This window comes from Chaetura pelagica, unplaced genomic scaffold (genome assembly GCF_000747805.2).
Source record: "Chaetura pelagica isolate M959 unplaced genomic scaffold, ChaPel_1.0 scaffold954, whole genome shotgun sequence".
Taxonomy (NCBI): domain Eukaryota; kingdom Metazoa; phylum Chordata; class Aves; order Apodiformes; family Apodidae; genus Chaetura; species Chaetura pelagica.
In genome coordinates this window covers 228160-245595 of record NW_009952907.1, presented here as the reverse complement: position 1 = coordinate 245595, position 17436 = coordinate 228160, and the positions used below count along the sequence as shown (strand labels likewise).

The window sequence follows — 17436 nt, the reverse complement described above, 5'->3', positions numbered from 1 at the left end:
ATGTTTTGGAAGAAGCATGACAGGTACAAAGAGTCTCCATGCACCTGGTGCAAAATGTGATGTCAGTGCGACAGTTAACCAACAGCCTTTTTATTGCCCCTTACTATGGAGAGTAACTTTCACACTGGCAGCTTCTAACTGCTTAGAATTTGAAATTTTGATGCTATGAATAGCGAAGTGATTTTTGTGGATATATGTTGTGTCCTGGGCCTTAAAAAAAAAAAAAAATCTAACAAAAAAAAGTGCAACCAACTTGCATATAGTGTTATATTCAGAAAAATCACTGTCAGGGTGGAGCTTTTAGCTCTACTTGAGTTTCATCTGAGAGGGAAACTGTAGGAGAAGCAAATTATCATATCCTGCTCAATACCAGGATATAACCAATACTGCTCTTGACAGCACAGAAACAGGGAGACTCAGGAATTTGGAGAGAAAATTTTTATGTTTTGGAGAGAATTGCAATACAGGGTCCTGGGCTCTACTCTTTTCTTTAAATGTGATTTCTTAGCCCATCCTTTCTTATCTGTCTCTGTGCAGTCCCCTGACTTCACTACACTTGCTTCCTTTTTTTTTTTTTTTTTTTTTTTTCTTTTTTCTTTTTTTTTCCCCCACTCCTATTGAGTATCCATGCTGCAGATTGCTTATTTTAGTGCACAGGCACCTGCCCAGGCAGCCGGATCTTCTGTTGTTTTAGATTTGTAGATTTCTGAAATGTTTCCAGTGGAATTGCAGATTACACTAAAGGTACTTTAAGCCTGCAAACAACATAATGTTTCCTAGCTACCCATGATGATTCTGTCAAAGCAGGTATCAAACCTGTTAGGTTGTGTATCCTGTGCAAACCAGTTACAACAAACAAGGAAGAAGTCATTAAATTATTTTCTTGCAAGTGGATGAAGTTCTTGGATACTCCACATTTCTCAAAGAGTGCAGGTAAATGATCTTTGAAACCTCCCATAGCAGACAAGATGGGGAAGCTCGTTAGCTTCAGCTGCTGAAATATATCCCAGTGCTCCCCAAGTTTTTAAGGTAAGTAGCAGATGCCCGGCCCCTGCCTCGGAAGGACTGAAGCCCAGTCCCAACAGAGGGGAAACAGAATGTTTGTATTGTGCAGCTGTCTCTTTCTTTTTGAAATAAACATTCTTCTGAGGCACTTAAACATCAGACAGTTTTCAAGCAATGTTTTTTGTTTGGTTGTTTTTTTCAGGTGTAATTTGTTTTCTCATGTTTCCTCCTGTTAATTCCATTCCCTGCTTTCTGCAGTTATCTTTGCATATTAAGCACTTTCTCTGAATTTGAAGGCTGAGAGATAAGGTCAGAACACTTTGGCAAATGCTTCTAGGGGTGATTAGGTTCTATTTTTTATTGTACTAGAGTTTTATATCTCTTCCTATTTGACTTTAGGATTTAATAGTGAGAGAGCAGGCAGCACATCTAAACCATTTTAGCTGACAGAAATACTGTGGGTTTGTATGGGGTTTGCATCACTTTTATCCTAAGAGTTTTTTTATATATGTGTGTATGTGTCTATTTATATATAATTTATCTATAATCTATGTATATATGTAAATATGTGCACATTTTACAGTTTCTGAAATCAGCAGATTCTTCACATTCATCCTGGGCTAAAAAACATATCTTCTTGGATAGAAAAAAAACAACCAACAAAGCCAAAACAAACCACCACAAGAATACCCCCAAATCCAAGAACACAAGCCAAAGGATTTACTATATGTTAGTATTATGACACCTTTGTTCATGGTGGTTTATATTGCACATCCCTAACATGGATCTTGGAAAGCAGGGCATGGAAGTAGATGTTTTAAGGAGGACATATGCCACACCAAACTGTCAGAGATCTGGGAAGTATGGTGCCATCTTCCAAAATAATAATAAAGAAGGTCGTGCCTTCTTTATTCCCAGGTTGGATTGACAACATGAATGAGTCCTCCCGTGGGCAGTGTTCACTTTTACACAGCTCAGAAGCCAGTGGTACAGTGGGCAACAGTGATGACTCAATAGATAACTTGGGCCATGACCAACTTTTATGGAATGAAAGGCAATTATGTTATTTGGCCAGCTCTGATTTTTTTCCTCAAAAGTTGGCTTCCAGTGTAATCCAGAGTGGAATTAATGATGCAAGCAACACCCTGGAAATGTTTACTTCTCCTCTGCTCCCTGCTTCAGAGCCTGGGATAAACCACTGTGCTCCCATCTACAAAGACATGGAACAGGTTGGTTTGCTTTAAATAATCACAGAACTTATAAATGCATATTGTATATTTCTGGTTGCACAGCCTCTCCAGGAAGAAAGGGATGGTAACTTCTGCATCTGTCTAGAGGTAGGAAGCTTTACTGGCAAGCACTGGAAAGCGTATCATAATCCTGTGTTTGATTACATTGCTCTAGTACACACATGAAATGAAGTCCTTTTCCCAAGACATAATAAATTTGTCTCTCCTTCCTCTTGTTGGAGAGTTACTACTATCACCTTCCCTCTGATGAAAAATATTGAATGTCCTGGCTCTGTACTCACATGTGTGTAATGGTTGTAAGAAATGTTCTTATTTCTGTACATCTTTCTATCAGTCCCCTTCTCATCCTCCATCTTTTTTAGCTTTTTATTCCATTTCTGACTTTTCTTTTTAATTTTTGATGAAGAGATGGACAGGTGTAAATCCACAGGATCTTTTCCACCAAGTGTTCCATGTGCTTCTTATTAGATAGGAAATAGAGAGCGTCAGTTGCACACTTTAAAGAAACTCATGTTTCCAACGCAGTGGAATTTATTATTTAGGATATGCCTGCGTTGCTAGTTCTTAATCCTTTCTCTACTGGAAGTCTATAATAATTTTATTAGGTTTTATACCATATAAAAATCAGAAATACCTGTGCTAACAAGGCTTTATCATTTGCCTCTCACCTGAAGCCCAGCTCACCTGCAGGTTTCTTTTCTTATTACTGTTGATACCAGAAACATTGAAAAATGTAGTTTGATACTGTAGCTTCATGATATTTTCAGACTACAGGGCAGCAGGACCAGGTGATGAGGCAGCATATGGAGCAGCTGCAAAGGCTGGTGGTTGAACAGCAGAAAATCATTGCACTTTACAACCCAGGTACGTGGAGAATTCCTCCTGACACTGTAGCACCCTTGCCTGCTGATGCTTGCTCTCCAGTAGTGAAATGCAGGAGTACCTTAAACAAAGAGAAGGTCTGATGGTTGTTTTCTGCGGCTGGGAGCTGTTCCTCTGACAGTTGACCTAAAATGTTCATTTATTTACACAGCTTATCCACAAACTGTAAACCCCAGAAAATGTTTCCTCCATTTTTGTACACTAGAATTCCAGGATAACTATGAGGAGTCCTTTATGTTTAATAACAGAGCTCATGTACAGACTTCTATTGAAGTATGGATTTGAATGGTACTGCAGGAAACTATAGTATAGTGATGAGCATTACAGAAGAGAAGAAATATCTCTGTTTTTCTCTCTACCTCTATACAAAAGTTACAGCTTCTACATAGAAACAGGAGAGGACCTGTCACACTTGTGTTAACACACCTTGATTGTATTAACAGCCTCATGCCTTTAACAGCACAGCCTCTTCCTCACAGAATGATACAACTCCTTGAACATCTTCATTTCACTAGTGGTATTGCCAGAAAGTGTCATCTGTTCAGCAAGCAGAAAAAAAAGAGCCCTCCCCTTTCCACCCTTCCCACAGTAGCAGCACATTCTCCTCAGTGTGTGACCCTGTAGCAAAATAAGAATTTGGGGAAATCCTGACAGACTTATGACAGCACTGGCCAGGCTTTATCAGGGCTGCTTGTGCGTTACATCAGACAGGGAGTACCCAGAAAGGCATAGGAAGGACAGGGGATCCTTGGATTGCTGCCGCTCCTGAGATAACCTGCTGGGGAGGCAGTTCCACCTAAACCATGTAGTAGGAGGCTGAGCAGCCTAAGACATCCCCTGCCTGCATCTGTGCATCAATCTGGTATCAGTTTTCTCAGTCTAATTTCAAGCTTCTATACCCATTTGAGGAGCTTCATGGTCTCTTTCTGCTCCAGTGCTTTAAGACACCTGATGCATTTCTGAAGACAGGAAGCACAGTTTGTTTCATGAACTCAAGACCAAGCTCATACAGTAATAAATATATTTATGGGATGTTGTTTGTGTGTATTTACATATCTAGATACATTTAGCCAACATAGAAAGCCACAGACAAAATAGTTACTTGAATGAAAAGCTGACTGGAATCTGCACTGAAAGTGATCATTTGTTAGTGGAGGCAGCGTAGGTTCAGGGTAAAAAAAAGACAGTACATAATCTGGACCCATTCAGCTTTAAAGAGGTAAAATACAAAGAACTACTAAGGCTGTGATTTATCTTATTATGATAAAAGTAGTTGCTTTAATATTGCCATGTGTTTAAAGAAATAATACAGTGACCCACAGTAAAACAAACCCCATTGAACTCCAGATTGTCATTTTAATATTTCATGGTAATACAGACAGAAGTGGCTCTGCCCAGGTGTTAGCTGTGTGGTTAGATCATCTGTCCAGAAGCAGCAAATTTAGCTTTTTTTTTGAGTTTATGCCAGATAGAATTTGAACCCACATATCAACTTTCTTCCGTGAAACACGTGGAAATGAAGCAATTTCAGTCATAGGCACCCTCTATGCCTCTTGTTGAAGTCAGGTCATAGGACAGAAAGGAATCATAGTGTGAAGAAAACAAATAAGATGTGAACCTAATTTTGTAAGTTTATAAGGGGATTTCTTTCCTGAATGTAGTGAGCCTGGCCTATGCAGAACTCCTTACATGTTTTCCACTTGGAAGTCTTCTAATAAAATGTGTAACCAGCATCCCTTCCCTCTTTTGCATTGAGGAGGGCCCAAGAGATACTTTGCAATACTTAACTTTCACCTGCTAAGGGTCTGATGGCTGCAGCAAGTATGTTTTAAAATGTAAACAAAATAACAAAAGCAGAATTTTATTATTTCACTCCAAACATGCAAACCAGGCAACATGAAAGTAACACTGGTTTTGTGCAGTACCAGTTTAGCAAGAGATTTCTACTTTAATGCAAAATATTTGTTTTAAGCTTCTCTCATTTTTCTTCTCTGGTAATTGTTTTTAGGCTTCTCTGTTTCTCCTGGGATACCATCCCACCTAGTAGCTACGAGGCCACCCGTTCCATGCTTTCCAGCTAGTTTCATACCTGTCCAGTTCCCATCAGAAAATTCTTCCCAAGTTGAGAGCTTGGACTGCTTACAGACCTCTCCCTTGGCAATGCACTTTGCTTGGCAAACCAGGTGCCCGATCTCCGTGCCAAATGAGAGCAGTTCAGAAATCTCAGGACAGCATGTGCAGCTTTCAGATTCAGGTGAGTAAAAGGTGCTGGAAATCTGAAGTTAAGGCTATTGTGCAAGTTCTGTGAATGTTTGGCCCTGTTAGTGATTGCTAGTGATTGGTTTTATTGCAGGCCAGGGAAAGGCGCTTTGTTTTTTTGTTTTGTTGCTGGGTTTTTTTGTTTGGTTTGCTTTGCTTTGCTTTTGTGGTGGCTTGTTATAAAAGTTTTTAAAGTATCTTACACTAATTTTTTTTACTTTTTGAATCACAATCATCCTTACAGTGAAACTGGGCCTTGTGGATATAAATGGAGCAGAAAGTAATTAAATTGGAAAAGTTAGGTTATATGAAGCAGGGTCTATATTACATTTAGGAGAAGAAACATAAAGTTTAGGAAGTGAACCTGGTTTCCAAAGGTAAGAAAATGTGTTTCTGTAGATATTCCGCTCTTCGTTAGTGATATCGTTGTTTCTCACATTGATATGGAGTCACATTGTTTGGAGGAAAAACAATGTAAGCTGCCACTTGGCATCTGCTCTTTGCTATGCTTTGCCAGCTTTTTTTTCTGTGGGACGATACCAAGGGGTTATAAAGAAGAAAGAGCAATTTGCAAGGAATCAAATGTTGATTTAAAAATGGGAGGAACAGGAACAAAATGAAGTCAGAAATAAACCAACTTAAAGGGGAAGAAGATGTAAATCAGACCTGCATTCTGAATTCCTTTGAACTTTTATAGTAAGACTTGACTTGTGATGCTGTGAGATAGTCCCATAGTAGGATTGAAGCTTTAATTTCATATACTTCAACCTAGGTCAGGACCAGTAGTCTCACTGAAAGAGTTTTCTCTGCTTCTTGTGCCTGCTACTGTTATTTTCTCTTTGGTTTAACCTGAAGCTGGTCAGTTGCCCAGTAAAATGTTCAGAGCTTCAGAAATACCTCTGCCAGCACAAAAGCTGGGGTTGGGGAGGGGATGAGGACAGCGGGAAGCTGAAAGCAAGAACACATGAGGACAGGGGGAGATATAACTGCTTTTTTTGACAGCAGCAATGAGTTAGACCTGCTTTGTGTGTGTCAAACTAAGAGTTAAAGGTGCAAAGGCCTTAGTATATCAGGTTAATTCCTGATAGAAGTTGGTTAGTGCAGTTCCTTTGAAATATGCTTCAGTTGACTGTGTGCTTGAGGACTGGGCTGAACTAAGACCTTCCTGACTGTTGTGACCAGTGTGGACTTTCATTGCTGAAAACATAAACATACATGTGCCAATGGTTTGTATAATGCTTCACATTCTTATTTAAAGGGATAAGCACTGAGCCATTGCCTCAGAGTACGGGGAACCCCACAAAAATACTTTCCAGACAAGATGCTCAAGAAGAGAACAGAAAAGGAAACAAAGGTAAATTACACAGCTGCTTGGGCACATCGTTCTTGCCTGGCACTGGGAAGAACTAGCTGAAAATTACAGTGCTGGGACACCCCTCCTGTTAGAGCATTCTGGAGACAGCACAGCCCCACACATGAGACTCCTCACACTGTGAGGAGCAACACATGGGTTCTGCAAACCTGTGTAGCTGACAACCTGCTGTGTCCCCTCTGGTTCCTCAGGCGTATTGTGGTGCAAGGCAGCTGTGAAGGTTCCAGAAACAGCACTGTTTGTCAAACTGGAGAGTTTTGGTGTGTAGCTGGGAAAGGCTGAGAGAAGGATATAAACCTTTCGTATTCCTCTTGGACCAGGAAGTCCTTCCTGCATGTTGCAAAGAACTTCAGTAGCTCTGGGTGTATTAACGTGACAAAATGAACTACACAGTTTCTGGCTATAGCAGCAGTGTGTAGTATGAGCGAGTAAAGGCTTTTTGCTCCAGCTGACAGGCTTCACTAGGGCTAAAAGAACAAATCTCTATTAGCTGACAATTAGAAAAAAGATTATGTGAAGTGGGAACCTTCTTGTTGTAGTGAACACAGCCAGCAAGCTTCAACAGGGTGTGGTACAAATTTGCACTTCTGTGAAACTGAATAGAAAATGCCCAGTTAGAAAGCCTCACATATACAAATACTGCTTGTTAAATTGTTTGAAGAACTGACTTGCAGGTCACATAATTACAGACGCATTAGTAGTTCAGTACTGTCTAGCAAAGTGTCTCCACTGCAATGTTCACAGTGAACACATTAACCAAGCATCACAAATCTCTAGAGGCAGGGAGCACAAATCATACCATTTGCCCTTTCCTTATTTCCAGCTACTAGACCTGAGGACCAGGAGCCTTCTCCCCGCCCCCCCCCCCCCCCCCCACCCACACACCTGGAGGAATCTTGCATGTCAAGGACAAAGCTGTAATAGCGTTACAAAGAATGACCCCCACCTCTAAAGTACACTAATCTTTCTTTTCAATGGCAATACATTAAACAAGGAATTTAGTTCCTTGAAGTGATTAAATGAAAGCTGAACATATCTATGTGAATCACTACCCAACACAGGCAGGCATGCATGCTTTTTACAGAGAATGCCACCAAAGATACATCTACACGTTTTAAAGACATTTCCTCAATCCCTGCAGTAAGTGTCCAATTTTGACGGTCCATAAGCAAATCATACGTCAAAGAGTAAAACAAAATGCGTTTCAGAACACAAATTTAGCAACAGTGAAATATGATGCATCACATTCTTTTCGCTTGCCTAGAAAATAGGCTGCTTTAATTACAAAAACTAGTTCCACAATAAACGTTAATGAGGAGCAGTGCTCCCCCCCCCCCCCCCCCCCCCCCTCTTTTTTATCCTTCCAGCTACTTCATTCAATTCTATTCTATGAAATGTTTTCAAACATCAAAATATTGTATATATTATTGAAAGTATAAACATTTTAAATTTATTTAATGATGTTTGTTTTTCCTTTATTCATTCTATCAAGGCTTTGTTTTCATTAACCTTTTTCCTGCTGCTTAGATAACCGTCAATTAAAAGAAAGGAGTTTCCCTGAAACCTTTTCTGCTGTCAAAGAAGAACAAAGAGAACAAGTAAAGGAAGAGATTCCTCCATCTCCCTTTGGCATAGAGGGGGAGATGAAGACTGGTGACAGAGAAGACAGGTGAGAAATTACCTTAATCAGTCAGTCAACCTACAAAACAATGTTTTCCTTGATTGCACACACACTGTACATGTTATATTTGCAACACAAAGGCTCTTCGCTCGAGAGCGGTAGGTATGCACGGGCAGAGATTGGACAGGTCTAGAGACTGGCAGCTGATCTACTTCTATGTAATAGGATACAGATTTAGCCAATTTAAATGAACTGGTTTTGCAGCTATGAACTTCAAAGTATAGAAGGAAGGCAAAAGTTGGCAGGGATCATTTGTTATGCCATCATTTCTTTTGCAGTGTCCATCAGTTTGTGACAGCAACATCAGTCTGAGTATCTAATTTATTCTTGTCCTTGTTCTGCCTCTTCAGCTGTGCTGAGACAAATTTTTATGTGCTCATATAGTTAACAGGTCAGCAAAGTAATAATTATTCAAATTATCTAGAGAGACGAGAAATGTAACTTTTATCTTGGGTCAGTTCTGTGATCTGGTTCATCACTGCATCACAAAAGGAGTTGTCCCAGGACACTGAGGGGGTGCCCATGGCTAGACAAGAATGCTTAGGTTGGCATTACTGAAAAGATGCTCTTGGAATTGCTGCCTTTCCCTAAATGATGTAGGTAGAAGCAGCAACTCTTTGGCATACCAAGCCAAGTTTAAAAGAGAAGCACCCAACTTCTGAGAAAATATAGACTGAGACTAATTGTCATGTCTAGTTCATTATTCATGTGGGAGTTGGACAGAGAAGGAAGACAGGGACATCCACAACAGAAAGTGAGGAAGAGACCATAAACACCTCTGGGTAGGTGGGCCTTTCTACATATGCCGGGTTTGGATCAGCAGTGACCTTCTGCAGTCACCCCACTTGTTGTGCTTTGGTTCACATGGTGGTGTTAGCATGAGCTGGATGAAACTGAAGCACAGAATGGTAGAATCACAGAATCATAGAATGGGTTGGATCAAAACTTAAAGATCACCTAGTTCAAACACTCCCGCATAAGCAGGGACTCCTCCCACTAGACCAGGCTGCTCAAAGCCCCATCCAACCTGGCCTTAAACAGTTCCAGCTCTTTGTGATATTTTTGCAATGGGACCAATCTATAGTTGGTTTGAAGTAAACTCCCCTGAAATGGCTATTGTCTAACATTGAGTCCTCAGCAACAGCAGTTTTTCTCAAATCCTACTAGGCCATGCTGTATGCTAACAGACAGAGACAGAGTGACAAATGAAAAGATTATCCATGCCACAGTGGTGTTAGGTAGAGGTGGGGTATAGAAATAAGAGCGATGTGATGTGCAACCAGTACCCCTATTAAACACGGGATTTTTTAATATTCAGTAGAAATTGTTGTAAGTTAAAGCTCTAAGCATATATTCAATGAAGATATGTTAATGTGTGCTGTATTATGCTTTATTTTGAGTCAGCATACAAGTTATCCCTCCACAACATTATAGAGATTGATTTTTTTCTCTGTCACTCCTCACCAGCTCATTCAAACCACTCCATCAGAGAGATAGTGAGTTCTTTGTGACTGTAAACAGCTCTAGTCTGGAGAAAATGCCTGAAATATTTTTCCTTTTGACTATTTCCTATTTTTAAGGAGAGACTGAAACCAGCCAAAAAAATACTACTTTATAAAACCACAATTAAGTTTTAGTCTAGACAGGATGTTTTAAATTGAGAGGTGTCACATAATAGTGGACTTTTTACAAACATGTTTCATATTTTTAAAAAATTGGAGAGAGCATTTCTGTTCCAAACTCAATGTCAGCTCTGTGAGAATTATTGAAATAAAATTAGGTGGAGAATGTTAGAAATAAGTGCTTTCCTGTTCTTTGCCTAGGCCTATCACATCAGCAATTGGTATTAGACAGACACCTTCTGAAGAATTTGTTGAAGAACAACTTAAAGTAGACAATTGTCTCATAGCAAAACAGCAGAAGGAGCAGCAGGTAATGTGCCATTGGTGCATTCACTTTGTTTTTGACAAGTTTGCATTGACTTGGCCATTGTGTGGGCTCTGCTTTGGTTCATTGCATGGCAGCACATTTTTCTACTCTCCTTTCATGTGGTATGGGAAGATAATTCTAAAAGCTGAAAGATTGTATTACCCAGTCATAGTCATATTTCCCAATGTTTTGCACTGAATTCTGGGCCATAGTTTGTGGCCAAAATCCAACACACTTGGCTACATTAGACCACAAGGTTGATTCTGTTAGTTTTTTTCATAATAAAAAGGGCCTTGCACTCTGTCATGTCCCAGTAATGCAAGAATGGGAGCATTTCCAAATACAATCTTTGTACAAGGAACAAGTACAGTAACAGTGCTCCACTTCTTGCCTTATGTGCAGTTTGAGATGAGTACAAATCTGAAACCTCTAGGTGTCAGACTCAGCATTTCCTTAGGCTTTGTTGACTTGGAAGATTCACATTTCACCACTTAGGAATTTTCTCTCCCTGGCAAAATAACATCTCAAACTGATACATATATATATATATTTCTGAGTCACATTTAAACACTCAAAATTTCTTAAAAGCACAGACAGAACTTTTCTCATCTTCTGTCATAGAAACACTCAGAGCTATCTCAACCATCTGACTCTACTATTTTAATTAATAATCACACTGTGACTGCTTCTAAAAATTATTGTACCTTCCCTGTAGCCCTTAGGCTGTTACTTATGCACTCAGTCACCCATATCCAGTGTCTGTAAAATTTCTGGTGTCTCAGATTTTTTCAATATCATAAGTATCTTCCTTACCAGAGAATGATTCTCAGACTGTGATTGTCAAGATTGTTGGTGTTTTTTTCAGAGCAAGGCAAAAGTAACACTTCAGAAGGCTTTTCTCAAACGAAAAGAAGGTATGGTAAGGGTTAAAAAAAATAAAAAGAAGCCTTTAAAAGATGACAGCAAGCATTCCAGAAGGGCTGGTTTGGACTGCTGGGGTCATTTCTCCAGGCTTGGCCAAGTGGAGGTAGGCATACTGCAAACAGGCAAATGCTCTCAGTTAAATCTGCAGGTCAGTAGCTCTATGCAGAAGGGTACAAATGAAAAACAAGCAGACTGTGCTTTAGCTGAGTGGGAAGTGAAGGCTCAGACTGACTGTGAAACAAAAGTAGTTGAGCAAAACGCAGAAGAAAAGCAAGTGATCGGGGGAGATGAAGATGCAAATCAAAAACCTATTGACTCACCACAGAGAAGGTGGCCCGAAATCCTGCAACCATGTCCTGAAACAGTAACAGAAATGAACCTACGGGTAGGTGAGGAAAGAGAAGCTCATCATCTGGATTCCGTAGAGCAAGCAGACAGAACTGATGGAAGACCTGTGGAGGGTAGCCTGAAAAAGGACCTAAATAGGGTGGATCAGGCCCTGGGGGGTCATCTCACAGAGGGAGCAAAAACCGCCTTGCAAGTCCTGCAAAAGCATTCCCCACTTCAGGATTTAGAAACACAGCAGACTAAGGAGGCAGAATGGACTGCAGGCCCTGTGCTCACACAGGGCCAGAAGTGGGGTCAGGTATGCCCACAGGAACTTGTTTCAGTGAGCCAGAGATCAGAAAGCAAAAGACAAATCCATACTGGGTTTAAGATGGTCAATGATAAGATAGTGAAAATTACACATAGCTCACCTGAGGCTGTGCAGAAGGGGAGTTTACCCTTAGCCTTGCAGCATGAGAGACAAAGGAAGGGGACAGATGCCTTGACATGGCATGTTACATCTTTGTCCAGTGACTCAAGCTGCTTATCCTCAAACAGTGATGATGACCCAAAATCTCACCATGCTCAGTATCCCTCCCATCATGAACCTCAGGGAGTAAATCATACTGACAGACATTTGGATGTTTCTGATGGTGATTATGTTAGTGATGAGCCCAGTGGAACTGAAAAAATGTCTATGAAAAAGTGCAGCAGAACACCCCCAGGGAACCAAGATATTCAAGTGATCTCAAGACAGCTTGGTCTCTCCAGCAGCACAAGTAGCAGTGATTCCAGTACTGCAGCTGTCAGGCAGAAAGGGAGCAAGGCTCACTCTTCTCTTCATCAGTCCCTATTTCATCTCACAAGATCAAAAAGAGTCCATGAGCCTGAATCAAAGAATGAGAGTAGGGCCAGGGATGTTAAAAGCCAAGATCTGCCATCCTCAACAGTGACTGGTGATATTCCTGCTTTCAAGATTAAAGAAACCCCTTCAGTGGAAGAACCACAGAAAAAACTGTTTACAGACCCATTAGGTAAGAGCTACCTGAGTTTTGATTTATATCTGTTTTCCTAGGGGGAAAAAAATTTTCTTGGTTTCGTGACTCATTCTGTGTGTGCTCCCTAAGTATATGCCCAACTCTGTCAGTATTTCTCAGTTCTAAACTGGAAAAAAATAAAACAAAACACACACACACACAAAATCCAAACAAAACCAAAGCCACAAACAAAAACAAACAAACAAACAAAAGAAAACCAAAAAAGAATCCCAACAACTAAGAAGGGAGAGATACATCTGCAAGCTCCTTGTTATGGCTGGCTCTCCACTGTCACTAGCCATTTTTCTTAAGTCTGTTGATTGAGGTGCACTTTCAGAATCAGAGTTTTGAACTCATGAGACACGTGAGAGATGCAGTGAATCCCTGGAGTCAGTGTTAGAGTTCCCCCACTGACCCCTTGATAGTGAGAGATTCACATTTTCTATTTACCCTCCTTAGACCTAATGTGACTTTTAAAAAGGTGGGCAAAATAATTTCTCAAATGTGCATGTATTTTTCCTAAGACACAGAGCCTCACATCAGTGGAAAACAATGATTTCCTAAAAACATCTTCACTTGGTTTGTCCTAAATGTGTTCCCATTTCTTTGGTCAACCAATCTTTCTAGCATTTTGGCTCAGTGCTCTTACTTCTGTCAATGGTATCTTGCTTGAGCAGGATTTAGTCCTTTTTTATTAATCTGGTTCTTGACTTTTCTTCTCTTAGTTTCCACGGAAAGATTTCTCCCATATTGACTCCTCATCCCAAATGCATTGGCTGCCTCTTCGTGTAGGATTAGTCAAAATCTGTTGTCCCACCAGCAGTAATCACCAGAGCAGAAATATTGACTTCTGATGGTTCTCAATTGCTCTCTCACAACTTGCTAAGCAGATGCTACTCCATGTCAGGCTGCTGTTATAAAAAGGGTTCCTGATGCCTCTTTGAAAGCTACATTCAAAATAAGGTTGAACTGTGATGGCATTCACATTCCTGAAAAGGAATTTAGCTATTAACACTGATATATCCCCAAATCCATTTCACTTATTGTGATCTGTAGGGCTTGGATTGCTGCACTACCAAGGAATATGCTGTGAATGAAATTTTTGCAAAACTAGGCAAAGATAAGTTAATTCAGTTTGACAGATTAATCAATAAAGCTCACTGCACTTATGCAGTCTGTTGTTTTAAATACATAGAGAGGGTTCATAAACATTCACTAAGTTCTGTGTACTAACATAGACATCTTTATAGAAGAAACCCAGAATATTGTTACCAGAGGACTAGAGACTGGTATAGACCATGGAGGAACCCCTTCACTGACTAGAGCCAAAGAAGAACAAGAGAAAGCAACACATTTTCTCAGGTAAATCTGTGTACCCTGGAAACTGATTTTCATGTGCAGTAAGGCAAATATTTAATTTCAGGTCCTTAAAATGAGGCTGCTAAATTTATATTTCTTAGCTAGCCTCTTTCCAACTGTGTCTGTGTTGTTTTGGAACAGGAACACTTGCTTAGTTATCTAGGTAAAAAGTGAAGCGCCTGACTGAAGGGGAACAGCTCTGAAAACACTGGTGCAGTTTGGTCTTAAAGCAGAGTAAAGCCAAATGCTTTTGTTAAGTTGCTGAACATCAGTAAGAACTCAGGATAATTTATTTTCTGGGATCAGGCCTCTGATGGAGTAAAGGATGTTTACATCAGAGCAGTCCTTATTTCCTATGTTAAAAAAAAGTGTATAGCATATGTCAGTGCCTACAGCATTGTTATATCAGAAATTCCTGTCTTCAGACTAGACTGAAGATGTGTTGGGTGCCACCTTTTTTGAGGAACCTGAAAGTTCAGGAGAGTTGGTTTTGTAATTTGTAATTATTAAATGCTGAAAATTGCTTTGGCTTGGGTTTGTTTTACATCTTCATAGAAGTGCAATAATTCCTAACCACAAAATCCCTGCAGGAAATGTTTTGTGAATATGAGTTTTCACAACTAAAACAAATTATAAAATATATTTATATATATATTTCATATATATAATTATAACTAATTACAACATTTCTAATGAAAATTTAGCATGCTTACGATCAAATAAAATAGATATATTTTTAACGTGATGAAATCTATTTAAAATTACAAGGTACTGTCTACAGTAAACACAGGAGAGATTATTTTTATTTTTACATTTCAAACCTAGTTCTGAACTAAAATTTGTTTTACATTTTTAATATTCAACACAAACTAATAAATTATTTTTCATATCTTTTTGTTCACTGATTTCAAAGACCCTGGGAACAGTGCGAAAGGATATTTCTGAATTACATTTATCAGTTTGTATGATATCTTCCTATGGCTGTCTGCTAGAAAAATACTTTCTATGTCTTAAAAATAAATTATTTCATTAAAGATCCTTCTTGTCTCTCATCTGAAAGATGACTACCAGCTGACACTGACATGTATTCCAGCTGTGACTATTTGGGGGATCTGGCAGTTCATAAAAATGTAGTGAAATTAGGTGCTGCTTTTACTTCTACTGGTGTAAATTTCGCCTGTGGAGGGACGTATTGGTGCAGAATTACTGCAGTGCACTCTCTGCCAGCACTGCATTCTCTGTCTGCTGAGAGTGCTGCCTTGTGGATGACATGGCTTTGATTTATCCATAATGGTGCAGGTTTTCAAAACAGCTTTCTGTGGATTTATTCATGTCATTAGCTATAGTAGCCCCTAGCATTTTCACACGGATGTTTATCCAAAAATACCTGCCAAGTACAATGTGTGCATCTTTTCACTCACTTTTGTAATTTATCAGATACAACTATTTGCAAAAGGCAGCTTCTTCTCCTTGACTGCATTGTCCTTGTGCTGATTTATGTAATCTGGGAATCTACTTTGTGTTTTTAAACCAATAAGCCTACCAGGAACACAAGATGGCCACTACATTGACAGCATTTCACTTGTGCCCTGTTGACAACTTGTGCTCGCTGGAAGCAATGAAAATTATTTTGAAAGCATCACAATGTGCCTAGACCTTCCCAGTCTACCCATTCTTTCATTTCCAAGCACTTTGTTTTTATACCTTTATAGGCACAAATACTATAGGCAAGAGGGTGGAAATAGTTGGAATGTAGTGTCTTGTATGTATTTCTTGCCTAACAGAGCCTGGAGAGTGCTCAAGGCAGCAGCCTGTGGCTCCACTCTTGCAGCACTGAAATACTTACTCTTGACACCAGAGGATTCAATGATAGTAATTTCTTTGTTCCTTTGCCATTTTAATACATAATGTCCTTGTAGTATTGAATCTGCACTCTTTCTGGACCAACAGCAGTAGCCAGCAGGTTTGGGTTGGGTTTTTTTTTCCATCTGCAGTTTTTGCAAGAAGACCTTTGATTCTTGTTTGTTTCTGCCTCACAGCCAGCCTGCTGTGATGTGCCTCCTGCAGGGGTATTCCTGGGACTCATGCAAGAATTTGAGATAGCACCAAGCAATTTTAGCCTTTTTTTCCCTACATCTTATTTCTGTGATTTGGACTGTTTACAAGTTATACCTAGGGCATACACATTGTCTGAGGCTCCAAGTAAGTATTTTGTGTGCTCCTGGCATCCTTGGTTGTTACATTTCCTCAGGCCAGGGTCTGTTTTCTAGCCTTGAGGTAAAGAGGTGCAGCATAACACCTTCCTGTGACCAACCAACCTGTCGAACTCTGCAGACCAGGATGATTGCATCTGAGTTTTCTTCTGGACATGATCCCTGGCCTGTGCTAAACTCCTTGCCCAACATAGCCTAGTCCTGCACTGGATGGCTGATGCCAGGACCAGGGCTAGCAATATGGCACTCTGGGCAATTGCACACTCCAGCTGTTGTTAGTTTATTTGTACAGTTGTGATGAGGCTGGTATCAGCTGAGCTGCTGGAAGGAATGTGGATTTTTATCTTACAGGGTGGAAGAAACTTTAGGCAGTACCGTTCAGTCTTCAGTGGAACATGTTATATATAGCTATTGCATCTTGCTTTTGTTCTAATATATAAGATATTTCAGGACAACTGGTCTGGACATGGAGCAGTGGTAGACTCCACATAATCATGCAGGGACTGTGTTTTCTAACTTAATTGTATTAATGTGAGGAGAATTATTACTTCATTGACTATTGATGAGACTTTTTTCAGCATGCCTTTTACCAGAATGTTAGACCGGCTTACTTAGGACAGGGCACAAAACAAAAAAATCAGGTATGATTTATAAAGAGCAGCAGGATATGGGGAGTTCATTGATCTCTTAATATCTTAGAGAACTTTCCTATTTTGCTCTTTGCCAGCAGCGTCTCCACATAGGGCACCCACCCTCTCCACCCCTTTTCTCCCCTCTGTTTCCACAGCCTAAGATGTTTTTCAGAACCAAGCAGTGGCCCTGGCTCTGCACACCAGTCTCCAGCAGAAACCATAAACATTGAGTGCTATCAGTCCTAGAGGCAGACACTGACTGAAAAACATGCCATTAATTTCAGCAACTGCAGCTACTTAGAAGAGGCTTAACTGAAAAGTAAAATCACAAAAAAGAAAATTAATTCTATCCTGGCTCAAACCAGGACACTGCTGAAGTGCTAAACTTCATTACTGAGAGGAAAACATGAGGTCATGGCTGCCTCCTGTTGCTCCTGTTGCTTTTTGAGTAATAGTGATGGCCAGATGGTGGCTGCAGGTCATGAAGTGAGCTGACACAGGCAGCTAACAAATAATTTAGTGTCATATTAAAAATTAACTAAGCAGCCGGATCATAGTCATACAAA

The 17436-nt window shown here is 40.0% G+C and overlaps 1 protein-coding gene across 1 annotated transcript in view; it reads left to right on the top strand.

Annotated features, from left to right (window-relative positions):
• The first annotated feature begins 1937 nt into the window (after positions 1–1937).
• The window catches only part of LOC104386972 (centromere protein J-like), a 36985-nt gene continuing 21486 nt past the window's right edge, over positions 1938–17436 (top strand). Inside the window, exons 1-8 of the mRNA XM_009995655.1 lie at positions 1938–2234; positions 3023–3119; positions 5146–5391; positions 6655–6750; positions 8296–8437; positions 10273–10381; positions 11244–12663; positions 13905–14028. Coding sequence (XP_009993957.1) covers positions 1938–2234; positions 3023–3119; positions 5146–5391; positions 6655–6750; positions 8296–8437; positions 10273–10381; positions 11244–12663; positions 13905–14028 — 2531 coding nt within the window. The remainder of the gene's footprint in view (positions 2235–3022; positions 3120–5145; positions 5392–6654; positions 6751–8295; positions 8438–10272; positions 10382–11243; positions 12664–13904; positions 14029–17436) is intronic.